Genomic DNA, 27,171 nt, shown 5'->3' with positions numbered 1-27,171 from the left:
GTTGATGTTTTAAGTATAACTTTGCAAAATTTAGTTTCTTCAAAAAAATTGTGTGAATTTAGTTATTTTATGTGAAAAAAATGCTGATAGTTTTAAAAAATATAAAGTTAAAAGTATAAATATAATTTTGACTATAAAACCTGAAATATTTTTGTTATATGTGTACATATGTTATTTAAGTTGTATATGATTTAAATATTAAAAAAAAACACTTATAATAGTATAAAAATCACTAATATCAAATAGACAAAAATGAAGTTTTATTACATCAAACCTAAAAGTAAAAATGTATGGCACAAGACTTATAAAATCATTAAATAATATTCTAAATAAAAGATTAAAAATTCTAAAAAATCTTAAGCTAAAAATTTGTACGAGAGAAGTTATTCAAGTTTAAGTTGAAGAAGGTAAAAAATAAGAAAACTTGAAAAAAGCATATGTAGCATTGTAAATGAAAAGCCTTTTGTTTGTCGGCAAAAGTATTCGTACAAGCACAAAAATAGTTTAAAAACTTGACATTTACTAATGTTATTGATGTTAATAAAAGTATAGTAAAGCTTCTATTTATTTTTAGTATTCACAGTTTAGTAACTTTAACTGAAACTTGTATAGACGATGTTTTATAAGTAATTAACATCTACTTTTGTTTCATCGTATAAAAAATTGAAATGCAAAGGTTTAACTTTCAGCTATTAGAAATTTTACTAACAGTACTTAATAAGCTAAATACAAGTTTTTTTTATTGTATATATGTTTTTATTTTACAGCTAATGTTTTTTAAGTTCTGTATTGAAAGAAATTTATGTTAATAAATGTATATTTTTTTTTACTTTATATGTTTTTTATTAGTATGAGTTTAATAACTGTTATTTAAAATATTAGAAACTTTAAAACCTAGAAAGAGTTGTGGAATAATTAATACTTATACAGAGTTATAATTGTATTTTTTTTTTAGTAAAAATAAGTTAATGACCGAAACTACTTACGAAACAAATAGTCTTAGCGTGAAGTATGGATTTTATGAAAAGTTAAAAAAAGCTTTAAAGATATCATCATTTGCTGGATGGGTACTTTTAATAACCAGTTTTATTTTTTTTTTATCATTTATATATACTTATGTTTTGTTCTTATTAATGTGTTTGTTTTTAGTTATAAGATAGCTTAAAAATCAGTAGAACATTAAACAATTAAGCTAAAAAAATCATCTTAACATAAAAATTTTAAAAACAAAACTAATCGTTTTAATATTTTAATATATTTTCATACAACAAACTAACTTATACAACTTTTTATTTTTATAGGAACTTGGCGCGTTTCTTTGTGGTGTTTTTGTTCCTCTTCAAATTCTCATTATCGGTGAAAAAAATATTGAAAATTATGGAGATCATGCTTTATCATTAGGAGTTAGTTGCAGTTTTTACAAAAGTAATTTAAAAACTTTTCGATTTAAAACATTAACAAAAAAATCACCTCTTAATAAAACAGATTCTTGGTAAATGGGTTTTTGGTTTTGGATTTGCAACGTTTGTTGTCAACGGAGTTGCAATTTTATCGTTACATACTAAACAGACTTTTATCAAAGTTATAGTGAGTTTATTATTACTTATCAAGCAACAACTTTTATTAGATACTTAGTAAAGTATTTTAATAATTTGTAAGGTTAACTTTTAACTGAAGATTTGACTTTACTACTTTAAGCTAAAAATTTAGTACTTAGATTAAGGAAAAATTCATGTTACGGATTCGTTAAATTAAAAAGTCGAGTAAGTACTACTAAAGTTGATTCTGAATTTTTATTATTATTTCAAACACTTTTAAATAAAAGTGCTTGTTAAACTACTTTTACTTCATTTATTTTAAACTTTATTTTAATTATATAAATCTTTTGAAACGGAAATTATGTATTAACAAACTGTTTATTTAAATTTATTCTTAACATTATAAGATTGATTCATTTTCTTTATACCTAAATATTAAATAGTTTTTTTTAAACACTTAAAGCCTTCATATGTATATACTTAAACTTTATAAAAATATAATAATTAAATATATACTTTGCTTTACTTTGCATTAAGGTATAGAGCACTATATAGTAACTTTAATAAAACAATAAATTATCTAAATGTGTATATTGTAAAAATGAAAACTAAAACTGTCTTTATATTTTAATTGCTAATATTATATTATTATAAAAAGTATGGGCTTAAAAAGCATTCACCACTATATCAAAGAAAATAAATCATAGAGATATTAAAGTGTATATATAAAAATTTTTATCTTTAAAATGTGCCTGTTTATTTAATAATTAAACGTACAAACCTAAAGTCACCTTCTTCTTAACGTTAGTAAAACACCTTGAAAGTAGTTATTCATAAGTTCTTAAAATAAGTTGCATGAAACAAATATAACTATTATTTAACCAGCAAATATTAGTTAGATGATCGCGAATATAAGCATAAACTAAAAGGAGAAATAAAACAATAGAATTTGCTTTATAAAGTTAGGGTTCGGCATAATTGTATAAAACAGTTGTAATGACTTTGCGTATATTTCTATGCGCTACATTGATAAAAACGAGCTTACAAATATGAACTTGTTTTGTTAAGCAACGAAAAAGTATAAAGGGAATATTGCTCTTCCCATCATTGCACTGGGTATAATTGATTATATCAGTGACTTAGCGTTTTAGTTCACAAATAAACGTTGGCAAAACAAGATTATGTTGTTTATTTAAAAAACTTTGAATTGTTTCTATAGAAACCATAGTATCTATATATAGTATGTAGTAAACTATAGTAAATAAATATAAACATATATATATATATATATATATAACTATAAACATATATATATAACTACATATATATACATATATGCAAACTTAGTGTGTGTTATATTTTTTAAGGATTTATTTAGTGACGTAACAATCCTTAAAGTTTTTGCTTATTTTCATGTACACTTTGACTAATGTTTTAAGATATTATTACAATAAACAAACTAAAGATCTGTTCTGTTTAAAGAACAGTGAAACAATTGTATTGAAAACTTTGTGTTTTATTAATATATATATATATATAATAGAATTAAGTTATTTAACTTAATAAATTAAATTTTTCACACTGAGCCCACCTTGAGGGCTTTATTATTAAAAAGGTTTATTTAAAGATGCAAAACTCAAAGGACTCGAGTTTCGTGACTATTCACTCATCAACTTCAAAAAAAGTTTAAAAGCACAAAACAAAATCACTAATGAAAGTTAAAATTTTTGGCATAAATAGATTATGACGTAATTTTGAAACTATCAAAAATCATGCATAACGGCTTATGCAAAAATTAATTTACCAATCGACAATAAACTACCAAAAACCTTAATTATTATTATAAATAACTTTGATAAAACTAGTTTTTATTTTTAGAAAGCATAAAAGGTATGTAGAAATTAGCTTGTATATATTTTAAGAGTTAGTTCAAAAAAACTGACTGGGTATAACTGATTATTTCAGTGACTTAGCGTTTTAGTCCACAAATAAACGTTGGTTAAACAAGATTATGTTGTTTATTTAAAAAACTTTGAATTGTTTCTATAGAAACCATAGTATCTATATATAGTATGTTGTAAACTATAGTAAATAAGTATAAACATATATATATATATATATATATATATAATTTATTCAAATGGCGATTTTAAAAATTCTGGAACATATGTTTCACAAAGCTTTAATTTTTCATAAAGCTCTGATCATCAGCCAGTTAAATTCAAAATACAAAGCACTGTACTAAACAAAGATACAAAAGTTATGCAAAAAAACAAAAAACAGTATGACGTAATATTGTACATTACAAATATTCAGTACAAAAATCGATCTACCTTCTAACTAATTAAACAACTAAAATTAACGAAAACAACAGTTATTTGACTATAAAATGCTTCAAAATTTGTTGTGTTTTAAAAGAAGCTTTTTTATATGTCGACAAGACGATATAAATTCGCTTCGCTTATTTAAACAACCTTCCTTTTTTAACGCATACATAACGGCTGTTGATTCTTTTAAGCACAGCCTACAAACAGGGTTGTTACCATCTGCTATTGGCTGTGCTCTTTTTATCACCTCCCAAGTTAATTTAAAATCAATGTTTTTGCGCTTAAGGCCGCAAACATACTTCGAAAGCTCAGTTTCATTTTCGTATACACCACCTTTAAAGGATTTTTTATGGTTGGCATACCGAAATCTGAATTGAGTGGAGCATAGGCCGATGTAGCACTTCTTTTCAAGGTCAGAGTTAACTGTTGCCTTGTAAATAATGTTCTCTGACCGGCAATTGCCCCCCTTCAAATTGTATTTACAGCCACCGGCGCAATTACACTGATTTTTGATTGAATTACTTTTGTTTAAAATCCTTTGATTATGTGACTTGATTAATCTCTCCAAATTCGCCATACATGAATAACTGATTCGCATATTATGTTTGTTAAATATCTTTGATAATGGGTTATTTTTGTTGAAATGTTTTTTTACTAGATTTATGAATTCTCTGCCGATGTTTGTTTTAACTGAAGTACAGAATGGGGGATTATACCAAATTATATTTCGCTTTCTTTTACTTTTATTGGTCGTTTTGTTTTTTTGCTCCGTTGTTTCAAAATTAAGTTTATCATTGTAACCGCATTTTTTCATTATTAGTTCGTAATCTTGTTTTGTCTTTAAAAAGTTTTCTTCGTTGCTTGATCTTTTATTTAAACGTTTATTAATTATTTTTGGTATTTGGTTTATAATATTTTTTGGGTGGCTAGAATATTTATTTATATACATAATTTTTGCGTTTTTCTTTTATAAGGGTTTTTCTTTTTTTTTTTTATAAGGTAAGTTTTTCTTACCTTATAAAAAGAAAAACGCAAAAATTATGTATATAAATAAATATTCTAGCCACCCAAAAAATATTATAAACCAAATACCAAAAATAATTAATAAACGTTTAAATAAAAGATCAAGCAACGAAGAAAACTTTTTAAAGACAAAACAAGATTACGAACTAATAATGAAAAAATGCGGTTACAATGATAAACTTAATTTTGAAACAACGGAGCAAAAAAACAAAACGACCAATAAAAGTAAAAGAAAGCGAAATATAATTTGGTATAATCCCCCATTCTGTACTTCAGTTAAAACAAACATCGGCAGAGAATTCATAAATCTAGTAAAAAAACATTTCAACAAAAATAACCCATTATCAAAGATATTTAACAAACATAATATGCGAATCAGTTATTCATGTATGGCGAATTTGGAGAGATTAATCAAGTCACATAATCAAAGGATTTTAAACAAAAGTAATTCAATCAAAAATCAGTGTAATTGCGCCGGTGGCTGTAAATACAATTTGAAGGGGGGCAATTGCCGGTCAGAGAACATTATTTACAAGGCAACAGTTAACTCTGACCTTGAAAAGAAGTGCTACATCGGCCTATGCTCCACTCAATTCAGATTTCGGTATGCCAACCATAAAAAATCCTTTAAAGGTGGTGTATACGAAAATGAAACTGAGCTTTCGAAGTATGTTTGCGGCCTTAAGCGCAAAAACATTGATTTTAAATTAACTTGGGAGGTGATAAAAAGAGCACAGCCAATAGCAGATGGTAACAACCCTGTTTGTAGGCTGTGCTTAAAAGAATCAACAGCCGTTATGTATGCGTTAAAAAAGGAAGGTTGTTTAAATAAGCGAAGCGAATTTATATCGTCTTGTCGACATATAAAAAAGCTTCTTTTAAAACACAACAAATTTTGAAGCATTTTATAGTCAAATAACTGTTGTTTTCGTTAATTTTAGTTGTTTAATTAGTTAGAAGGTAGATCGATTTTTGTACTGAATATTTGTAATGTACAATATTACGTCATACTGTTTTTTGTTTTTTTGCATAACTTTTGTATCTTTGTTTAGTACAGTGCTTTGTATTTTGAATTTAACTGGCTGATGATCAGAGCTTTATGAAAAATTAAAGCTTTGTGAAACATATGTTCCAGAATTTTTAAAATCGCCATTTGAATAAATTATTTAAAAGCCCTTCAAGTGGGCTCAGTTGAAAGTGTTTATGTTTAAACATTAACCTTATTTTATATATATATATATATATAACTACATAAAAAGGTTTATTTAAAGATGCAAAACTCAAAGAACTCGAGTTTCGTGATTACTCACTCATCAGCTTCAAAACAATTTTAACAAGCTATTTTAAACTTGTTTTGAAGCTGATGAGTGAGTAATCACGAAACTCGAGTTCTTTGAGTTTTGCATCTTTAAATAAACCTTTTTATTAATAAAGCCCTCAAGGTGGGCTCAGTGTGAAAAATTTAATTTATTAAGTTAAATAACTTAATTCTATATATAACTACATATATATTACATATATGCAAACTTAGTGTGTGTTATATTTTTTAAGGATTTATTTAGTGACGTAACAATCCTTAAAGTTTTTGCTTATTTTCATGTACACTTTGACTAAAGTTTTAAGATATTATTACAATAAACAAACTAAAGATCTGTTCTGTTTAAAGAACAGTGAAACAATTGTATTTGAAAACTTTGTGTTTTATTAATATATATATATATATACATGTATAAAAAACTTTGATAAAACTAGTTTTTATTTTTAGAAAGCATAAAAGGTATGTAGAAATTAGCTTGTATATATTTTAAGAGTTAGTTCAAAAAAAATTCCGTTTGTGAAAAAAAACAGCCGTTACCTATCGTTAACTTTTTTAAACTGAAATAACTTTCTTTTGTTTCGATAACTGAAAGGTTTTTTCGTGCACCAGGTCCTTGGACCAAAATTTTTGAGCGTTTTTTCGCGTTCAATAAACAATATTTGTTAAAACATATGGTAAAATGCAACTAAAAACTCAATGTTAAATTGTAAAGTATTTTTCAATTAAACTTTGTGCACAGACTAACAACTAATTAATAAATAAAAATGTTAATAAGTTGTGTTTTCTTAATTATCCTTCATTTCATAATCTAGTTGCTTTAATTATAATAATTAGCTTTAAAAACCAATTAATACTTTTTTTTAGCAATTTTTATCTAAAAAGGTTTTATAGAAATTCGGCTATAAAACAACTTTTAGCTAGCTTAATTTATTTGCAAATTTGAACTAATTGTAACTGCATTTAAAAAAACCTTAACTTTGTTTTCTGTAAATTATCTCTATTAAATTTTATAAAATAAACTGTTTGGTTTTTTTTAAATTTACGATTATTTACAAAAAATTAAAAATGGACTTAAGTAAAGTATAACATTGCTTAAAAAAGATAAAACCGTTATATGTTAAAAGTTTATATAAAACCACTTAATTTTATTTTGTATAACAATCATTTGTGTAAACTGTATATTTTTTTTTGCAGGTGTTAATTGCTTTTGTCGCACATATTCTTTTCGTATTAGTTGTAGTTGTTTTCGCAGCAGTAAGAGAAGATGTTGTGGATTACTACGGCCAAGAAATGTGGGATAATGCCGACTCTAGCACAATAGAATTGCTAGAAAACTACGTTAGTAATAAACTTTTTTTCAAAATGTACTTTGACCATTTTACTGTTTAAGTACTTTTAAATAAGCTTTTGAAACTTTTATCTGTTAAGCATCACTGTCTAAATCTGAGAAAAGTGTTTCATGTTAGTTTTCATTAATAATGAAGTAACTGAACTTTGCTTGTTGACACTGTATGTACAGACATAGTATATGAATTATTTGTAACTTGTTCTAAAAACTGTATTAGACGTTTAATTAAATGCTTAAGTTTATTAAAATTTCTTATTTGTTATTGTTCCAAAAAATTCTTTTAAATAAACATTTAATGAATTTTTTCTAGTTTTTGTTTTAAAAATTTCAATATACAACTATTATCAATAGGGGTCTTTTAATTTTATTTAGTAAATTCTATTTTTTTGGTTTAAGTATATTGATGCATAATTCCGATACGTCAATTACAAAATACAAAACGTAAAAAAAAAATTCTAAAACTTATATTTTCAAGTTCATCTATTTGATTTCTCACTTGTTTTAAGTACTGTACATTACTTTTCAAGTAGCTTTGATTTTTTATTGCATACAATAATTATGAGACTTTAACGATAACTACATAACTACTTGAAAAATTTAATACGCGTTGTGATAAATTACTCTCAAAAACTTCTATATTTTAGAAAACATAGTAATTTTTTTATTATTTTTACTATAGTTTATCTGTTGTGGGTATTCAGAAAAAGATTGTTCAGGAGTAAGAGCTTCATTAAAAGTGTGCAGTGAAAATCTAAGAGCCGTAATACTGGAAAGTCAAAACGGAAAAGTAGTTATTAATACTCCATTGTTGCTTACTTTAATTTTTCTAATTTTACTAGCAATATACGATTTGTGGATGATAATGCTAGTATCATTTTGGACTAGATACCCTAAGAAATCTGTAAAAAAAGAATCGTTCGATTTCGAGTTTTCTAGTGAGTGTTTATTATTAGAAGTTGAAGTTGTTTACACAATATTAAAATTAATTGTATAAAAATGTTTTCATTTAAGTTGTATTAAAAGAAAAGTCATACGACATTATTTTTTTTTAATGTATAGATTATTTTTTAAATGCAGTAGATAAAAACCAAAATAACTAAAAGCCTTAAAAGTTTTTGTTTTAGCTAATGTTGTTTTTATCTTTAACCGTGTTTTTATTATGCATGCTTTGTAAAACTTTATAAAGTTTAAAAATAAACATAAAACTTTATGATAAGTAATTTAACATCGGTTTTAGAAAGAAACTGTGTAGACAAACTAAAAAGCTTATAATGAACAAACTTGCGTAAATTAATAAATATTTTATCGTAAAATAGCTTTTGAAACTTTTAGTTACTTAAAAAAATGTTTTTTTTTACAGACTCAAATTTAAAAACTTCATCAACTTACACGATTTCAAGGTCAAACTCAACCATTTGTACAGTTACTACCTCTGTTACTACTGATCAGGCTTATTCCACAAACAATAAAAGTTAGTTTTCTAAAAAATAAAAAATAGATTTAGTATTTTCTTATACTGAAAAATTTTCTTTTAATTTTTTTTAAAAGTTAAATCAATAAATAGTTGACTTCTTTTACAAATGTTTAAAGGTTACATGACTGTTCAACTAACGACCATTTAAATTCTGACAATTTAAATTATTATAAAAAATTCTAAGCTTAAAATAAATTATAGTTTGAAAAAAATAAGTAGGACTAATAAGTAAAATTATAATGGAAAAAAAAAAAAAAATCAAATAAAAATATTTAATAATAACTTGCTAGTGGTTAAATAATAAATAATCTTACAAAACAATTTTGTACAAGTGTACAATAATAACAACAATTTGCAAAGTAATTAATATTTTAACTAAGATATGTTTCTTTGTGTTAAACAATTGACACAGTTCCACTAAACAATTCATAAAAGCATTCCTATTTTGGCATTCATTTATAAACAACTTCGCTTCTCTTTGTTAAGTGTGTTGGTTATTAAAATAGGCACATTTTAACTTTTTTAAAGAACATCTCAAAAAATGTTTTAGACTCAAAAAATGTATAAACGTTTATTTAGGTCTATATAAATTTTTAAAAAGTAAAGAAAATTAAAAAAAAATATTAAAAGAGGTAAATAACTATAGCTAAAAACTATTAGAATCGAAATTTTATGAACTTGAATACTTAGAACTTGATAAGTTGTGCAACAACTTTTAAATATAGAAATTTTTACTGCATTATTCAATAATTTGTTAGAATGTCGTTAATACGGTATTAAATATAATAAATGGAAAATTTCTTATCTAATTAAGGTAACACATTTAACTAAAAAAATGAATGTCTTTGTAGAAATTTTAACTTTAAAGTACTTAAAATTATTAAGCAACTACATACTAAAAGTAGTTATAACAAAGCTCGAGTTTTTTAATTAGTAAAAACTTACTACAAAACTATCAAATGTTAAATCTGTTTTTATAGTTTATAATTTAGTAACTGAAATCAGTTTTAATATCATTTGACACAACAAGTATAAATTATCAATACTTATAGCCAAGTATAAATATTGTACTTTTTTTTGAAAAAAGATAAACATAAAACTATTTTTTAAACCTTTAACAAAACGCTTCAACTTATTTAAATTTAATTCGCAATTTTAAGTGCGTAATTTTTACTAAGGTCTTCCAACAAAGTATCCAATGTTTTAGATTTGAAATATGTAGTATACATATTACTTTTTTAAAAAACTTTCAAATGATTCATTAACTACAAATAAACAAAAATCTAACAGAAAGTTCTTTTAATGAAAAAACAAAAAATCCGAAACAAATATTAGATGAAAACTTGAGTTCAACTTCAAGTTCGAGTACAAGCGGTAATGAAGATGATCAAAAGAACAAATCTAAAAAGTATCGGCTTAAAACCTGGTTGAAAACTATCCTAGCTTTTGTTAACAAAATCGGAAATTGGATATCATTATCAATGCAAAAGTTTTTTTACATCATTGGATTAAAAGCAGCTAAGCATTCAAAATTATTCATGACTATGTCTATAATTGTTGGAGGTTTGTTAAAATTAATGAGCATTCAAACTGTTTAACTTTCGATTGAGTAAGAAAAATTACAGAAGTTTTGTTTTAAAATGTATAAGCGTGATAAAAAAGAAACTTTATGCAATTTAACAATTAATTGAATTTTATACTAGTAATGTATAAATTATTGACAATGCAATATGCCTAAAACTTGATAGTGTTTTTTTTAGTTAGAGTACTAAGCTAAATACAGTAGTGAAAAAAAACTACTTTTTAAAACGCACTCTTTAAAATTTATAAAACAACACTATCTTGATAGAAAATTTAAATTTATAAATAATGTTACACAATTGTGTTTTTAACTATGTAAGTTATGTATAAACACAAAATTTAATAAGTTAGCTTAAACTACTTTGTGTTTGCGCAACAATTTCAATTAGTACATTGATAATTGACAGGAAAACTTGAGATTGTTGACGAATAAACTTAAGCCAGTGGTAAATAGTCTAAAACCTGCGGTTAAAATGTCAAGCACTTTAAGATTATTTTCTGCATGTTTCAAAAGTTAACTAAAAATTCTTTATAATTCGACTGAATAATACTTAAATATTTTTATAACTATATATACATGTATATAATTTTTTGAATTATATAGACTACAAAAAGATAATAAACTACTATTTTATCTAAACTGATTAAATTCCACTTTGGCTTTAAAATTATGCGTTACAGACTTTGAAAGTGTTGTAAGAGTAAAACAAATCTGTACTTATTAAAAATAAAAACAGTTGAATTTGTCGAAAGCTTTCTCATATGATTTTTAGATTTGTTACCAGTTTTAAAACCATCAAAAACGTTATATTCTTAAATAATGGGTGTTGACAATATAAACAAAAAAAAACAAAAGAAAACTTTTTGACTGTCTGGGAAAACTGCTAATTTTTCTATAATCTTCTATACAAATATTACACAACTTCTTTCCATCTTAAATTATTTCACCACAAAAGTTTTAAAGTACAAGTTTCCTATAACGAAAACTTCTACATTTTACAGTTACTCTCACAGTATCGATAATTCAGCAAAGGAAGATTTCACAAGGTGTTGAGTTGTTACTTCCTGAAGATGCATTACTTCGGGAGCAGATTGACGTGGTTACTAAGAATTTTCCGCATTATATGCGAGAAAACAACGTAATAGTTGTCAGCAAAGATGTTTTGAAAACAGATAAAATTAGAAGCATGGCAAAATTTGATGATAAGTAAATATTATTTTTTTTATGTATTTAATTGTTTTTATTAACTTCAAACTTAATCAACTATTGTTTCAGTACATCACTTAGACTTACTGTTAATTTAATCTATTTGAATAAACGTAAATTTAAGCAAAATTATTATTAGACTACTTCATAGTTTTTTGTAAAGAAGTAAGTTAATTTAGTTTTAAGTTATTTTATTAAATACTATTAGTTTAAAAAATTATAAAAACGTCAAAACTTAACTTTTAGTGTAAGAAACTAATTACCTACTTAAGACTAAAATCTCGCGTTGGTTACAGTCCTTGACAAGACGTTAAAAGGTACCCGTGGTGTGCGACTTGATAACCGAAAGGTTTTTTGTGCGTCTTTTTATTTATTACTTTGAGCGTCTATTTTAGTTGTTCAATAAACTAGAAAAATTATAACAATATAAAGTTAAGCATATCTACTTACATACATGATGTTAAAATTGTTAGTATATTTTTGTAGTGAACATTATTTCTTAAATTATAGGTTGGTAAACACACTAGACAGCAACAATAAATCATACTTAGATTATAACGCAGCTATCTGTTTTCCAATATATGGAACTTCCAAATGTTTAAGATCTAGCTTGTTTGAGTTATGGTCTTATGAAAAGGATACTATTGAAAGTCTGACGAAAGAAAAAGTATTAAGTAAACTAAACAGCTCACCAGTAATTTATAGTCCTTACACTAACATACCGTTTGTCATTTCAAATAATTTAGGTTTGTCTTTATAATATTTATTTTTAAGACTTAGTAAAAAAATGTATTATTGAATATTTTTTTAATATTTAAGACTCTATTTATTTTTCGTTTAAAAGATATAAAAACAGTTATAACTGAGAGACTTTTATTACGTAATAACATTATTGTAGAACTAACAACACTTATACACAGAATATTATATATTGATAAGACTAAACTTAATAAAAGGTATGTGTTAACAAAAAGTATTTTTTAATTAAATTGTCGTATTCTTAAATGTTTATCCTAATTGTTAAAATAGACAAATTAAGGCTGTGAAGGATTTAACTTAGTAAATTTTTTCAATTTTACTCACAAACGGTCGCTTCAGTACTTTGTATTTAACCCCGCTTGGTAGGATCACAACAGCGGCTTCTCGCGACTATGCTTGCCTGATGAGTCCTAATTAGGACGAAACCGGTCGTAGGTTGTCTCGGATGCTGTTGTTGTTGGTCGTGTGAAGTTCATCATTTATTATCTATTTTAATTGTGAAATATGTATAGTTTATAAAGTTGAAATTAAAAATTAAAGGCAAGTCAAACACACTTTGTGTAAGTTTAACGATATTTACATATTTTTCAAAGCTTTTATGATCATAAATGGTGTTATATTAAAATCAAAATAATGGCTACTTATAATATCGATGCAGTGACTTAGAAAGGTGCTTGTATAACCTAGTACGCAGACATACGATAGTTTATGAACCCTTTACGTGTTGTTTACATAATTTTTAGAACCAGCTTAAATACACATATACATAAAAGTTGCTGTTTAAATTAGTCATGTGCCTTTTAGCTGCTCTAAACAAGAGTTTAACAAACGAACACACCCTATTTTAAAAATAACGAGTCTAAGCTATGAATTATAAAATAAACATGTTGTCTACACGTTCAAGTTAAACTATGTATTATTTACTTTTTGAACCTTTTAAATAAAAAGATAACAATACAAATAGTTAGCTTTTTAAAAAATAAAATAAAGCCTATAAAATACTTTTATTATGCCGAAAATTTTACGATTAAGTAAGTGGTTTTTTACGAATTGTAGTTAAAAAAAAGTATACGGTATAAAATATAGAATTGTTATCATTTTGTTTTTTTTGTTGTACATTTTTTATTTTTTAATTATATTGACTTTTATAACTACTTTAGATTATGTTTAATCTTTGTTTTAATAATACTGCACATTTTGTGCTTAGATTAATTTAGATATAAATTAATAACTTAGAATTAATTATTCTGAAAAAAGATATAATTCTTTACATTGGTATTTATAAAGACCGTTTAAATAATTTTTATTTATTTTTTATCAAGTTTTAAATAAAATGACTATTTCCATTAGATACTATCAAATCTTTAAACGTCATTGTTTTAGTTATACTAGGCTATGTATGACTTTTACTTGTATGAGTAAGTCAGAAACATAGTTATCAGTATCTCTTAGTGCCTGTTTTGACTAGGTTATTGTAGGATTATTAACTTTAAGATAGTTAATATTGTATTCTAAGTTAAATTGATCGAGGAGTAACTTAAGTAAACTTTTACGTTTACTTTTTAGTTATGGAATCGTACAACGATTATTGTATACGATTAATAAAACTAAGTTTTCTGTCGTTCATCCGGTTTTAAAACTAAAATTTAAGCCTTTATGGTCGTTTAATAAACAACTTAGTATAGTACAAGTACTTTTTTAAGTTCATGGAGTATTTATATTAAGTACGGTCTTTAATCGTTAAATTACCATTTTTGATTGTAAAAAAGAGTGCAAAAGGAAATTTCAGTACATAAGGCTGTAACAATATCTCATATATTACACATATACAAAAAGAAATTATTAGAAAAAAAGAAAGGTATAACTAGAAATTTGTGTTTGTTTAAAAAAATTACATATAATGTATATTTATTATTAACTATCATTGATAACACTCAAGTAAATCAAACTAAAAGTTTTATTGATTATAATATTTTTTAATGTATTTGATTTCATACGAAAAATTATTTAAGTTTACCTAGATAAATAACTCATTATTTTTAACATAGTTATGTTTAAGCCTGAGAAGTTAGTAATTAACAATATAAAAGTTTTTAGTTTATTTGTTTAAAACTAATTTTCCCTAATTTTTTACAACAGTTAACCATATCTAATTTTGAAAAATTTACCTAACTTTTTTATTTTATTTGTTACTTAGTTTTAATCTAAAAAACTTTTTGTAACCTAGGTTAATTAAAATCTCTTAAGTTTATCTTTAATTTCAACTTTAAGTTTAAAACTTTTTTTTTTTCTTTTACAAATGTTTACTGAAGCTCATATCAATTACTAGTTCAAAATTTGTTATTTTTTATTCATCATTAAATTAAATTAAAGATAACCTCATAACTTTTTTATTGTTTATTTCTTTTTGACCGTGTTTTGACCGTGTGCAATATAACTAAAATTGGTATTAAAAACTGATATATAAGATAATCTAATTAAAATAAAATTTAAAATAATAGAGTACGGTAAAATTACAAGACTTAAAATAAAATATGGGTAAATAAACATTTAAATTACAGTAAAAACATAACAGTTGGAGTATAACGTTTAATCAAAATTTCTTCACTTATCAAGGTCTCAACTTTATTTCTGCATTATTTTAAAATATTAGTGAATCATATTTAATTAATCGTTATAGTTCAATTTAAAACAAACATTTAATTAAACCGGGTATTACCCACACATTATGACTTTTTAATTGAATATCTTTTACTATATTGTTTATTGGACGATAAAAAAACGCCTAAAAGTTTGGTCTTAGGACCTGGTATACGATGGAACCTTTCGGTTTTAAAGTTGTACACCACATGATTTTACATCTCTTTACAAGCAACTTCTTTTACAATTTTTTTAAAATTTTTATTTACCTAAACTTTTTTATAAGTGTTGTAACTTTACCGTACTTTATAATTTTTAATGTACAACATTAAAAATCGTGTTAAATAATTTGTCTAATATTTTTAGTTTTAGCACTAAACTTAAATATATTGCACTGTTTTATTTTTGATGAAAATAATGTAAAGTCGAAACACGGTCAAAATGAATTAAACTATGAAAAAGTTATGTGTATCTCTTTAAAATGGTTATTAAAAGGTTAAATACCCCCTTATGTACCTTTTTTTAACTCTGAGTATTTAAAACAACTAAAATAATATAAAATAAGTTGAATTTTTTATTTCAAAGATAAACTTAAGTTTTAGGAATACATAGAAGAAATTATAGTAAAATAAAAAGTAAAATATGTTTAAGAATCTTATTTGATCTTTTTATGTTTGTCACCTAGTTACGACTTTAAAATAAACCTATTATCATTTAAAAAAAATAGTTTATGTAGATTAACTAAATGATGTTTTTACAACTTTTATAAAATTTTAAGAAACAATGAAGCTAGGCATAACGGTAGGTAACTTTAATACTAACTAAAACAAAAATAAACAGGTGCTACAGTGAGAAATTCAAATAATAATGTAACAAATGCTACAGCTCATTTTATGCGATATTATACATGGTAAGTTAAAAACAGTTTGACGTTCAAAAAGAATTTGTATGGAGCTGTCATCTGTCTTAAATGCTAAACACCACTATATTGTTTGTTAACTAAACACGAAACAAACGTTTTTGTTACTTCTAGGTATACAGAGTCTGATTGGGAACTAAAGTTTGTTGAATTAAGCTTAAATGGTTCGGAACATCCAAATTTAGACGAAGTGTATGTTAGAGGAGCCCAAAGTGAGACCATAGAGTTTGACAAAACATTTTATGCTGACATGCCTCGTTTAATTTATGGAGGCTTTCTTATTTTTTTGTATATTCTTGTTATGACCGGAAATTGGTCTTTAGTTGGTCACAGGTAAATTATTACGTACTTTAATACTGTTTTCAACAGTTTTATTAAAAAAAACTAATAGTACTGTGTAGTAAAACTTCTATATTTATTTTTGTTGCTGATACGAAAGACTTTTTTTTTAGAATATAAAGTAAGCTTTAAGACTCCATGGTTTTTTTTAAAGTTAAAGCTTTCTTTATCTGTCTAGAGTATTTCTTTTAAACCAATTATTTTATTCAAATTCAGGTTTTGGGTCTCAGTTGCTAGCTTAGTCTCAATTGGTTTATCTTTAGGCTTCACAATTGGTTTGTCAGCTGCACTTTTATACCCTTGGACACAACTTGGACTCTTAGCGCCTTTTCTACTTTTAGGTATTGGAGTTGATGACATGTTTGTAATTTTAAGAACTTGGGATAACGTAGTTTCGATGCCAGAAAACAAACATAAGAGTATTGAAGAAATTGCTGGATCTGCATTAAGTGTTTGTATACGTGTCGATTTTAATCTACTTAGATGAATAGTCTTAGAATTTATAGAAAATAAATTTTCAGCTCAAAATTTTTGATTAACATTTATTGTGCTAACCTGTGGTCCTCAAAAAACTTCGTATGCCTATTTAATATTTTTTAATTAAAGTGACACATTAGCTAAACTTTGATATTTTTTAATATTATTTAATTTGAATAGAAACTAATCAAATGATTTAAAGGAGTGTTTTAAATTTTTCTTTGTGAATTTACTATTGTAGTTAACTTTAAAACAATAGGTTTCTATCTTATAAATTAAAGTTTTAATAAAAATTTATTTCACAGAAGTTAAAAAAAAATCCCTTAAAGTATAATGCTCTGTAGATAAATCATATATAAATAACATTAGTTTCATTTTAGAAGAAACAATAAAAATTATGTTGCAGAACGAATTACATTTTTTAACTTTTTGTTTAACTATAATTTATATCAACACAATAAACAGCTAGCTGGTGCTTCAATTACTGTGACTTCAATGACAGATTTAATTGCGTTCTGCATTGGAATTTCCTCAACAATTCCGTTTCTGTCATCATTTTGTGTTACTTTGTCTCTAGGTGTAGTTACACTTTTTATCATGCAAGTAAGTATCTTATTTAAAATCAAAGTAGAAACTTATTATGCAAAGCTTTAACATTTAAAGTAAATACAATTGAACAAAAAAAAGTATACTAGGTATTTTATAACTTAAAACTTCATAAAATAACAATAAAGTATTTATATTGTAGATTATATTCGACTTATTCCTACAATGTTTTTTATTTTCTAGATTTAGTTAGATAATTTATTTTTGCATAGCTTTATGTTGAGTATAGAGTTAAAGTTCAACTAGTATTAAAAACAAAAAATCTAAACAGTTTTAAATTAACTTTACATATTGATACATTTTTCATAAACTTTTACTGCTTAAAGTAGTCATTGAAAAAACTTTAAGAATGTAAATTATATGCAAGTTAAAAAATACAAATTGTTTTCCTAATCTAATAAGTTTGAAAATTCAAACTTACAATTTTGTTTTACAATATCAAAAATTGAAAATCTAATTGAATGTAAAAATTGTTATTATGCTTGCACCTCTTTATAAAGACTTTAATAACTTAAGTTTAAAATCACTGATGTGAAACATTGTATTAGTGATTTACAATTGATAAAAAACCTGTTTAATAAATAAAAAGTTAACTAAAAAAGTTAAAATTACCTGGTGGCTCTTTCGAAGAACAGGTCCTTAAACCAAACTTTTTGAGCACTTTTCTTTTATAGTTCAATAAAATATAAAGTTTTAGCTTTATGAGCTAGTTCAAAGAAAATTTTTAATCTCTTTTTATAACCACAGTTTTTTAATCTAGTATTTAATTTTATTATCAATTTTTATCACAAACTAGCAAAAAAAAAATACAAATTTAATTTAAAGCAATTTTGAACTACCGAAAAATTTATTAACTAGATTATTTTAAAACATTTTAAGCTCATAACATGATTAGAAACAAAAAAAAGTATTAAAAAGCTCTTGATATTCCATAAAACTGAATTTTACCTTTTAAAAATGTAATGTATTTTTTGAATGGTTTTAGAAGTATTTAAGTTACTTACAGTTTTGGTTATTATTATTTAGGTAACATTTTTCTTTCCTGCACTAATTATTGATGAAAGAAGAAAAATGAAAAAGCACGATGGGTTTCTTTTAAGTTGTTATAAACATAAGTCTACTTATAAAGAAAACAAATATGCGAATATGCAGGTGAAAATTTATCTACTTATGTTTTTTTTTTTACTATGTGATGACTTAAAAGATAAATATTTAAAAATGTTTTTTATTTTTAAACCAGTTTTATCGAAAGAAAGTTTAGAAGACATCAAAACAACGGCTATCAGTTTTAGTTTTGATTACATAATTAAAAGTTAATGACGCGTAAACCACACAAAATAAGCTTTAATTGTTTAAAGAAATTTAATTTTTAAATCGTTTATTAACTAAATTACAAAATAAAATGTAAAATTTTAACAAAAAAAAAAAATAAAACAAATTCAAAAAATTGAATACACGTTCTTTGAAAAATAAATTGGACAATAATTGTATTCAGAATAAGTTATGTGTGGATCCTTACTTTTATATAAGCAACTATGAATTTATAAAGTTCTTATATACCATTTTATTGCAGTTGTTTCTTATATGACCAATGGCCTACAATATAGAGCATAAAAACTTTATCAAATTAAGACAACAATAGAATCTTATTTTAATCTTATCGTTTTCTGATAAAACGTTTTTACTATGTTTGTTAAAAAAGTCAAAACAGTTCTAACGTAAAATAATGTAACAGATTAAATTATTATTGTTTTCTTTTTTAAATCTTAGGGTTTACACTATTATAGACATTTTTCAATATCCTACAAAGTTTTAACAGCATTCATTTATAACAAATAAAAAAGAATAAACTGCTTATTATAGTAAATATTTTGTAAAAAAATTAAGAAGCTATGTTATGTTTTACAATAAACTTTACAGTTACAGAAAAAGTTCTTCAGCAAAGTTTTGTCTTATGTCGCAACTAACACAATCGTAAAGATTTTTGTTTTGCTATCAACTTTTACAGTAACGGGAATTATGTGCTGGGGTGTTTCCAATCTAACCTATGATTATGATGAAAAATGGTTCTATGACTCTAATAGGTTATTTTGCTTTTAATGTTATAATTTATTCGCTTAAGTTAAGGTTTCATAGAAATTTAAAAACAGCACTGATTTTGTTTTTAATAACATTGGTAACAAAATAAATATAAATATGTACTTCTATTTAAAATATTTTTCTAAGCTAACCGTTAAGTTATTTTAATTTTAATAGCATTTAGTTTATGATAAGCTCTATACATACTTTAAAATATATTTTTTAGTTTAAAAAAGGTAGCTTTTTGTACTTTCTGTTTAACTATTATACAAAAAAAATAAAGTTTAGTTAAAAAACTCAAAAAATACATATAATATTATATTAGAAAACTATGACTAAAATCAGCTTTGTTTTTTACTATAAATTTATATATTTGTAAAAAAACTGCGAGGTAACTAATTGAAGTTGACACATATAGCTTATAAGCACAGGAATTTAGCAAAAATTATACTCTCATTTAATATCTACGTTATTAAGGCTTTGCATTTAATATTCAGCTACTTAAGCGACTATTTCAAAGCTGAAAAAAAATATTTTGCTGAAAACCAGTTTGTAACAACGATCAATATGGTTGATGGTGACTTCTTTCGAAATCGTATGATGGAACAGGACTTAAAGAAAGAACTAGAGTCTAACGAATATGTCGTTGAAAACAGCTGTTATGGGTATGTTTATTTATTTTTAGTAATAGTTTAAAATCTTCAAAAGTCTTTTTCAAAAGAATTTTTATTAGTAATTGAAATTTACTAAGTTTTTTTAACTAACTATTTTTTTGAAAAGGAAAAGTAATTGTTTTCATAAAATTCATAAAATAAAACAAAATGTATACTTTTCATTAAAGTACATTTTTAATAAAAATAAAAGGTATTGTATATTATGTGATTATTTTTATTAAACTCTGCCGCAGATTTCTACTTTTACAGAGTGAAATTGACTAAATAAATGTTATAAACTATCTTAAGCAGCAACTTTTCTTGTGATTATGAATAGTTCTGATGTTTAAATAAATTGTTTTGAGTAAACTGAAGGCAAACCACTAGAAAAGTAGGTTTCTAAAATGCACGAAAGGTCACTTTTGCACGAGTTTAAAACTTATTATTTAATATATATATATATACTATAAATAAATAAATATATATATATATAAATATATATACATATATTGTTCATTTTTATTTTTACCATCACTGTTACCCCTAAGAATTACTTATGCTTGGTAATTTATTTTTTATAAACTTATCATTTATGCTTTGGTACTTTTTCAACTATCACTGTTACCCTTATCTTTACCCGTGATCGGTAGCTTTGCTTTCTTCTTATTTTTTAAATTAATTATTATGTTTCTATTATTTTATATTACATTGTTTTTACTATCACACTTATTCTTGGTCAATAGCTTTGCTTTCTTTTCACTTTTTTTACCTATTTATTTTATTTTTATTTATATATTTTTTTATACTTTTTTTTCTATAACTGTTATCATCCTAACCCTTACCCTTGGTCGGTATATTTATTCTTATTAATATAACTTTTTTTTTCTTAATATTTTTTACTGATACTGTTACTCCTAACTCAGTAATTTTCATTTTGTTATTAATTTTTTCTTTTTATGTTGTTTTTTTAATTTTTGTTCAAAAATAATTATTCAAAAAAAAAGTGTCTTCTCGCAAAAGTTTCCTCGTGCATATTTGACCCATTTCCTCGCTAGATATTGCTGCTAAGTCCTAGCATTTCCAAAGAACTATTAACAAAGTATATTCAATTTGCAAGAAAATATATTGATATTAGTAATGATCAAGCTGAAATTATTTTTCACTCATGTAAAACTATCCTATTTTTCAATAATGAATGCTGGATAAAAAAGAATTCTGCTCATGATCTTTTTGATATCATAATGGGAAGCATTCATGGAGCAGAGGTTTGTGAACTGGATGGATTATTTATCCTAAATGAGATTATTAATGATAAGAAGATCGAAATATCCAATTGCGGCCTTTATCGAGATGACGGTTTACTTATAGTGAAAAAACGATCACCAAGATTTATTGAACAACTGAGAAAATCCCTAACGAAAGTATTTCAGCAACATAACTTAAAAGTGACAATTGAACTCAGTACACAGAGGGTGGATTTTTTGGACATAACTATGGACCTGGAGAAAGACACCTTCCATTTAGAAAAGAAAATGCTAAGAATATTTATATGAACTTTAATTCAAACCACCCATACCCAATAAAAAAAGAAATCCCATCAATGATACAAAAAAGGTTACCATCACTATCAAAAACTAAAGACATATTTGACAAGATAAAAGATCCGTATGAAAAAACCTTAGAAATAGTGGCTTTAAAGCAAAACTATCATATGTTCACAGTAATCCTGTTGGAAAAAGTAGAAGAAAATTAAGAAAAAAAAAAGTTTTTTACTTCAATCCTCCTTTCAGTAATTCTATAAAGACGAATATTGGGAAAGAATTCCTAAAATTAGTATCCAGACATTTTCCTAAATCAGGCTTTTATGGTTCTATATTTAATAGAAATACAATTAAGATTTCATATTCTTGCATGTCCAATTTGGAAAAAGAACTGTCCAATCACAACCAGAAATTACTTCAAAACTCAAATGATACAACTGAAGAAAACCGCAAATTATGCAATTGTAGATCAAAAAATAATTGTCCAGTTAAAGGTGAATGTCTTACCAAAGGAGTCATTTATAAAGCAACAGTCATGTATAACAAAAAAGAACATATTTACATTGGTTCAACAATTGGTACAATTCAAAAGTAGATTTTACGAACATACACAATTCTTTAATAATGTAAAGAAGAAAGAAAGCACAAGATTAAGTAGATTCATTCACAAAATAAAGAATTGCAACCCTGATTGAAGAAAAATGATGAAATGGGAAATTGTTCATCGCAGTAACCAAAATAAGCCCAGTAAAATTTGCACCCTATGTAACTTAGAAAGACTCGAAATCGCATTTGCAGATAAAAACAAACTTTTAAACTTGAGATCAGAACTGGTGGGAAAATGTAGACATTTTACAAAATTTTATTTAAAGTCTTAATTTGCTAGATTTAAGTTTAATCTACCTTTGTTTTTCATTATATAGTTTTGTTTTGTCGTTTGATTTTTGTTATGATTGTATTTACGTTAATTATAATTTATCTTGCTGAATATTACTAAAATTCAATTAGTTAACCAATCACCTAATCAACTAATTACTTATCTAAAACTATATAAATTGTTAGTCCGTTGCAACTTATTAGTTTGTTTACTTTTACTTGTGATCATCGCACTAGCGTGAAACAATTGTTAAGTAATAAACTTTTTAACAATTTAACTTTTGTCATAATTGTATAAAGGCTCCTTAATTGTGAAGCTCTTTAAAAATTTATTGTTAAAACAACTTCAATATAAGTAAAAGTAAAACTTAATTTGAAATTACATATTATTAAATATATAAAAGTTTTTTTTTTGTTAAAATTTTATTCCAAGAAATAGTTGTTTAAGTGAGTGTTCTTATTTTACTTAAATAAAATGTATTAATTGAAAGCACAACAACTAATTTTGTTAAGTAACTCAATTTTTAATCATAATAAATTGTAATTTTTGTATTTATTTTTTTTAGCTGGTTTGATGAGTTTATCAGCTGGAATTCTAAGTTAGGTATAGATGTATCAGACGATTTAATTTTCAGAAACAGCTCAACAACCTACAGTGCAAGTGTTATTAATTTTTTAAGTGAGCATCCCATATTTAGAGTTGTAAGTTCTTTTAAAAGTTTGTATTAAATTAAGTTCTTCTATGTCAACCGAAACCAATTAAAACTTAAACAAACATTTATGTATAGGACGTGAATATTCATCCAGAACACAATAACTTGACGGCATCAAGATTTAGGTGTACTCAAAAACCTGTAGATCTCCAATCGTATGCGTTGCCAGGAATGAGAGCTATAAGAGACATATGCTCATTATTCCGGTGGCCCGATGGAGAAGTTTTTCCCTTGAATGAGTGAGTTATCAAGACTTTGTTATCAAACAGCTTCTTTCGGATCTTAACATTAAGAAAATTTAGTTATGTTACTAAATTTAGTTTTGTTATAACTAAAAATCTCGTTAACAGGTTCTAAAAAAAATAAAAGTTTATTAGTTGGTCTTGTAAAAACATATGTAAAATAGATGACATGTTAAGTGATAAAACTACATAATAAACAAATTGTTTACAACTTTAGAGTCAATAAAAATTTTAAACGATTAAGAATAATGCTCTATATTATATATTCTTTTTGCTGAGCTTGTTTTTTCTCAAAACTTTATTTCATATCGTATATTATAAAAAAATCATAAAAAAATTCTTATCTTTAACTTTTCTTCTGTTATTATACACTTGACTTCAAAAAATTATTAAAAAAGTTTTGGTACAAGTAAAAATTTTTGAAAACTATAAGTTTTTCAAATTAAAGTAGCACTTTGGTTCGCTACTATAAAACGTAATGAAACCATACCGTGTTTATTTTTACACTTTACGCTATGTTTCTAGACTTGAAGATTAATTACCAGCCTAACTATGAATTATCAGAAAAGTTTATAATGTCCAGTAGATTAGGATTAAAACGCTATGAAAATATTTGAATGATTAAAAAATGTTAAGTTGCTAAGAAATAACTTAAGTTTAAAGCTTAAAATACTTTCAAACTCTTAAGAATTTTCAATACTAGTTTATTGAATAACAGTTTTATTGGTAATTGCATAAAATTAGTATTTGTAAAACTTGTTAATGTTTATAAAAAATCTAGCATACTAAAAAAAAACTGAGAACTAAAGAAGCTGCTTTTATTGTTTATTAATTTGTTTTATCTGTTATCGAGATCTAGAATTTATAAAATTCAATTACTTAATTATTAGAAAATTTTTAAGTCTTTTCATAAAAAAATTTCAAAGTCTTGTTTTAATGATGAGGTATGTATGATTTTAATATCGTTTTTTAATAAAAAAAACGTGTTTTTTCACAAAACAACAAAGTATAAACAAAAATAAAATGTAAAACTACGCCAACCTGAGGAAGTATAAAAACATCTATAAATAGTTTCTTATTGGTAGTTAAGGTTTAAATAAAAACTTTTACGTGTTTCTTTCTAGTGTTTATAGTGTTTACGCTAAGTGATTGTTTTCAAAAAGAAAACAGTACGATTTATTTCGACGAATTAATAAAAATATTAAAAATTATAAAACAAATCTCTTAATGATTATGTTTTTGAACGAAGAGTTGTTAAACAAGTTGTGAGAATATGGGCAACATTTAAATAATCATAGGTTATAAAAACTTATTTGGTGCTTTTTTCGAAAAAATTAATGTAAAATATTTTTTCTAAATCAAATATAACTTGTTAAAATTTAGTAAAAGGTGTTTTAATCGTTCAAAATTTCCTAAATTTATTTTATTAGTGCCAAAAAAAAGCTTTAATAACATTATCTTTACACAACTAAAAGAAACTAATCTAATTTATCTAATATCAGTATTTATTTTAAGTCTTTAATAATAAAATATCAACCAACATCAAAATTCAAAATTTTTCAACAAAATAAGTGTTAAAAATAATTAAAAATAGTATTGTAACGCAGAACAAAATTAATCTATTAAAAAAAATTCTAGAAACTATCTATCACTTGACTCAATTTTGTTGGTGCAAAAAGAAATTGTAACCAACTTAGTATTGACTTTTGTTGCTGTGACGGTTATTATATTTTTTCTAATTTCATCACTTCAAGCTTGTTTTTGGGTCATTATCAGTGTTTTACTCACAATAATAAATGTTGCAGGCGTAACATTTTTTTGGGGTTAGTTTTAATAAGATACTTTTATTGTTTAAATGAGTATAGTAAAATGAGGCTAGCTATAGTGAAAGTGTTTTCATAGATGTGTATAATTTTTTTTTTTTGTATTTTAGATTATGTCATATAACAAGAAACCAGTTAAAATCTTTTAAGTCGTTTAAAAAAATCTTAGGTCTCACAATTGAAGCAGGAACAATGGTTTGTTTAATTTTATCTATTGGGTTAGCCGTAGACTACTCCTCTCATATCGGGTACAAGTTTATGGTGTACAAGGGTACTAAAAGCGAAAGAGCAAAAGCTTCTTTAATCAATATGGGACCAGCAGTTTTCAATGGTGGTTTCAGCACATTTTTACCAATCATTATGCTGGCTGGTTCAAACATTTACGTCACGTTGACATTTTTCAAAGTATGCTTTGTTTGATGTATTTATTAAACGTGTATAATTTTTGTCTAATTACTAAAGGTTTTTTTTTTTGATTTTTTAAAAGTTTTATTACATAGTTTTAAAAATTTAATAAAGTCTTTTAGAACTAAAATAAATTTTACATTACAAAATCCGTAAACTTTTTCTAAAATATTCTATCTTAGCATACTATTTTTTTATTTTTATAAGATACTCTGTAAAAATAATACTGTAAACTTTTAAAATAAAAGTATTATTTCATCAGTTAATGCAAAATGTTTTAAATACAATTTTTTGTTTCAGATTTTTGTGAGTACAGTAATATTTGGATTGTGGAACTCATTGGTTTTTCTACCTGCGATTCTCAGTTTAATCGGCCCACCTCCCTACAAATTGGCTTCACACCCTTCTTAGCGATAAACTCCTTGTAATTATTAAATTAATTTAGATAATTTTTTGTTGTGTTTTACAATTTAAGTTTTAAATAAATCTTATCATTTTCGTTTTATTTTTCTAAAACAACTTATTTATTTTGCAATCTTAATTAAACATTTTTTCTCGTTAAGTAATCTCAATAAAACTGTTCCTTAATGTTTTCCATTGATATTGCAAAACTTTTTTGTTATTTTATAGCTTAAAAATGTTTTAGAAAAAACCAAATTATTGAATATTTCAGAATTTATTTTTTTAATAAGTAAGCACTATACTTTTTAAAACAATTAAGACGGTTATTGTGTGTTTACATTAAATGCTTTTTTTTTAAGAACAAAAAATAATTTTGAAATTAAAATAACGATAACTCATTATTTCACAACAATAAATTTTTAAACCGTGTTAGTGCTTGTATTATATGCAAAATACTTAAAAGTATATATTAATATTTTCTGGCCTACAAAACTAGTATTTTGTCACTTAAAAAAAAAATTAGAGCTTAATATGTTATTTTAAAACTAACTGTAATAACACAAAGTTTTGAAACTAAACTTGTATGAAAACACTAGTAGTTTTAAATATTATAAAAGCGTGATCGCTTTTTATAGTAATAACTAATTATTAAAATAATGTTTTCATTTAATTCCTTTGCTAGCTGCAATTAACATTTATCATTAATTATAAAAAAATGGCTAAATATGCCAAAGTAAATAGTAATCTAAATTAAATCAAAAAAAATCTGAAGACTTTTAAAGAGAAAGGTTATAAATTTTAATTACCTTTGCTAGATTTGTAAATTATAGTACTACTACAATATTTTGTCGTATAATTTGAAAAAAAATTATTCAGCTTGT

The 27,171-nt window shown here is 24.5% G+C and overlaps 1 protein-coding gene across 1 annotated transcript; it reads left to right on the top strand.

The window, feature by feature from the left end:
- Positions 1-928: 928 nt before the first annotated feature.
- Positions 929-26,738, top strand: LOC145837914 (patched-related protein 18-like). Its single transcript, XM_082945402.1, has 21 exons — positions 929-1,067; positions 1,302-1,403; positions 1,486-1,587; positions 7,401-7,544; positions 8,234-8,489; positions 8,915-9,025; positions 10,319-10,591; positions 11,612-11,816; positions 12,327-12,562; positions 16,056-16,125; positions 16,249-16,467; positions 16,690-16,924; positions 17,416-17,553; positions 18,583-18,708; positions 19,477-19,640; positions 20,133-20,300; positions 23,272-23,407; positions 23,494-23,657; positions 25,299-25,483; positions 25,653-25,888; positions 26,189-26,738. Exons 1-21 carry the CDS (start codon positions 969-971, stop codon positions 26,297-26,299), a joined length of 3,480 nt encoding a protein of 1,159 aa, XP_082801528.1. The 5' UTR covers positions 929-968; the 3' UTR covers positions 26,300-26,738.
- Positions 26,739-27,171: the final 433 nt, after the last annotated feature.

The sequence above is a fragment of the Thalia democratica genome, chromosome 6 (genome assembly GCF_965202585.1).
Source record: "Thalia democratica chromosome 6, ktThaDemo2.hap1.1, whole genome shotgun sequence".
NCBI classification, from domain to species: domain Eukaryota; kingdom Metazoa; phylum Chordata; class Thaliacea; order Salpida; family Salpidae; genus Thalia; species Thalia democratica.
Note: the sequence above shows the minus strand (reverse complement) of the source record. Positions and strands in the feature narration are given on the sequence as shown.

Bases quoted from the DNA above. Each gene is read 5' to 3' on its own strand.
- LOC145837914 (XM_082945402.1), top strand. From the start codon at position 969: ATGACCGAAACTACTTACGAAACAAATAGTCTTAGCGTGAAGTATGGA. The intron at 8,490-8,914 runs GTGAGTGTTTAT...TTTTTTTTACAG, and splicing joins GTTCGATTTCGAGTTTTCTA to ACTCAAATTTAAAAACTTCA. The intron at 16,126-16,248 runs GTAAGTTAAAAA...TGTTACTTCTAG, and splicing joins TTTATGCGATATTATACATG to GTATACAGAGTCTGATTGGG.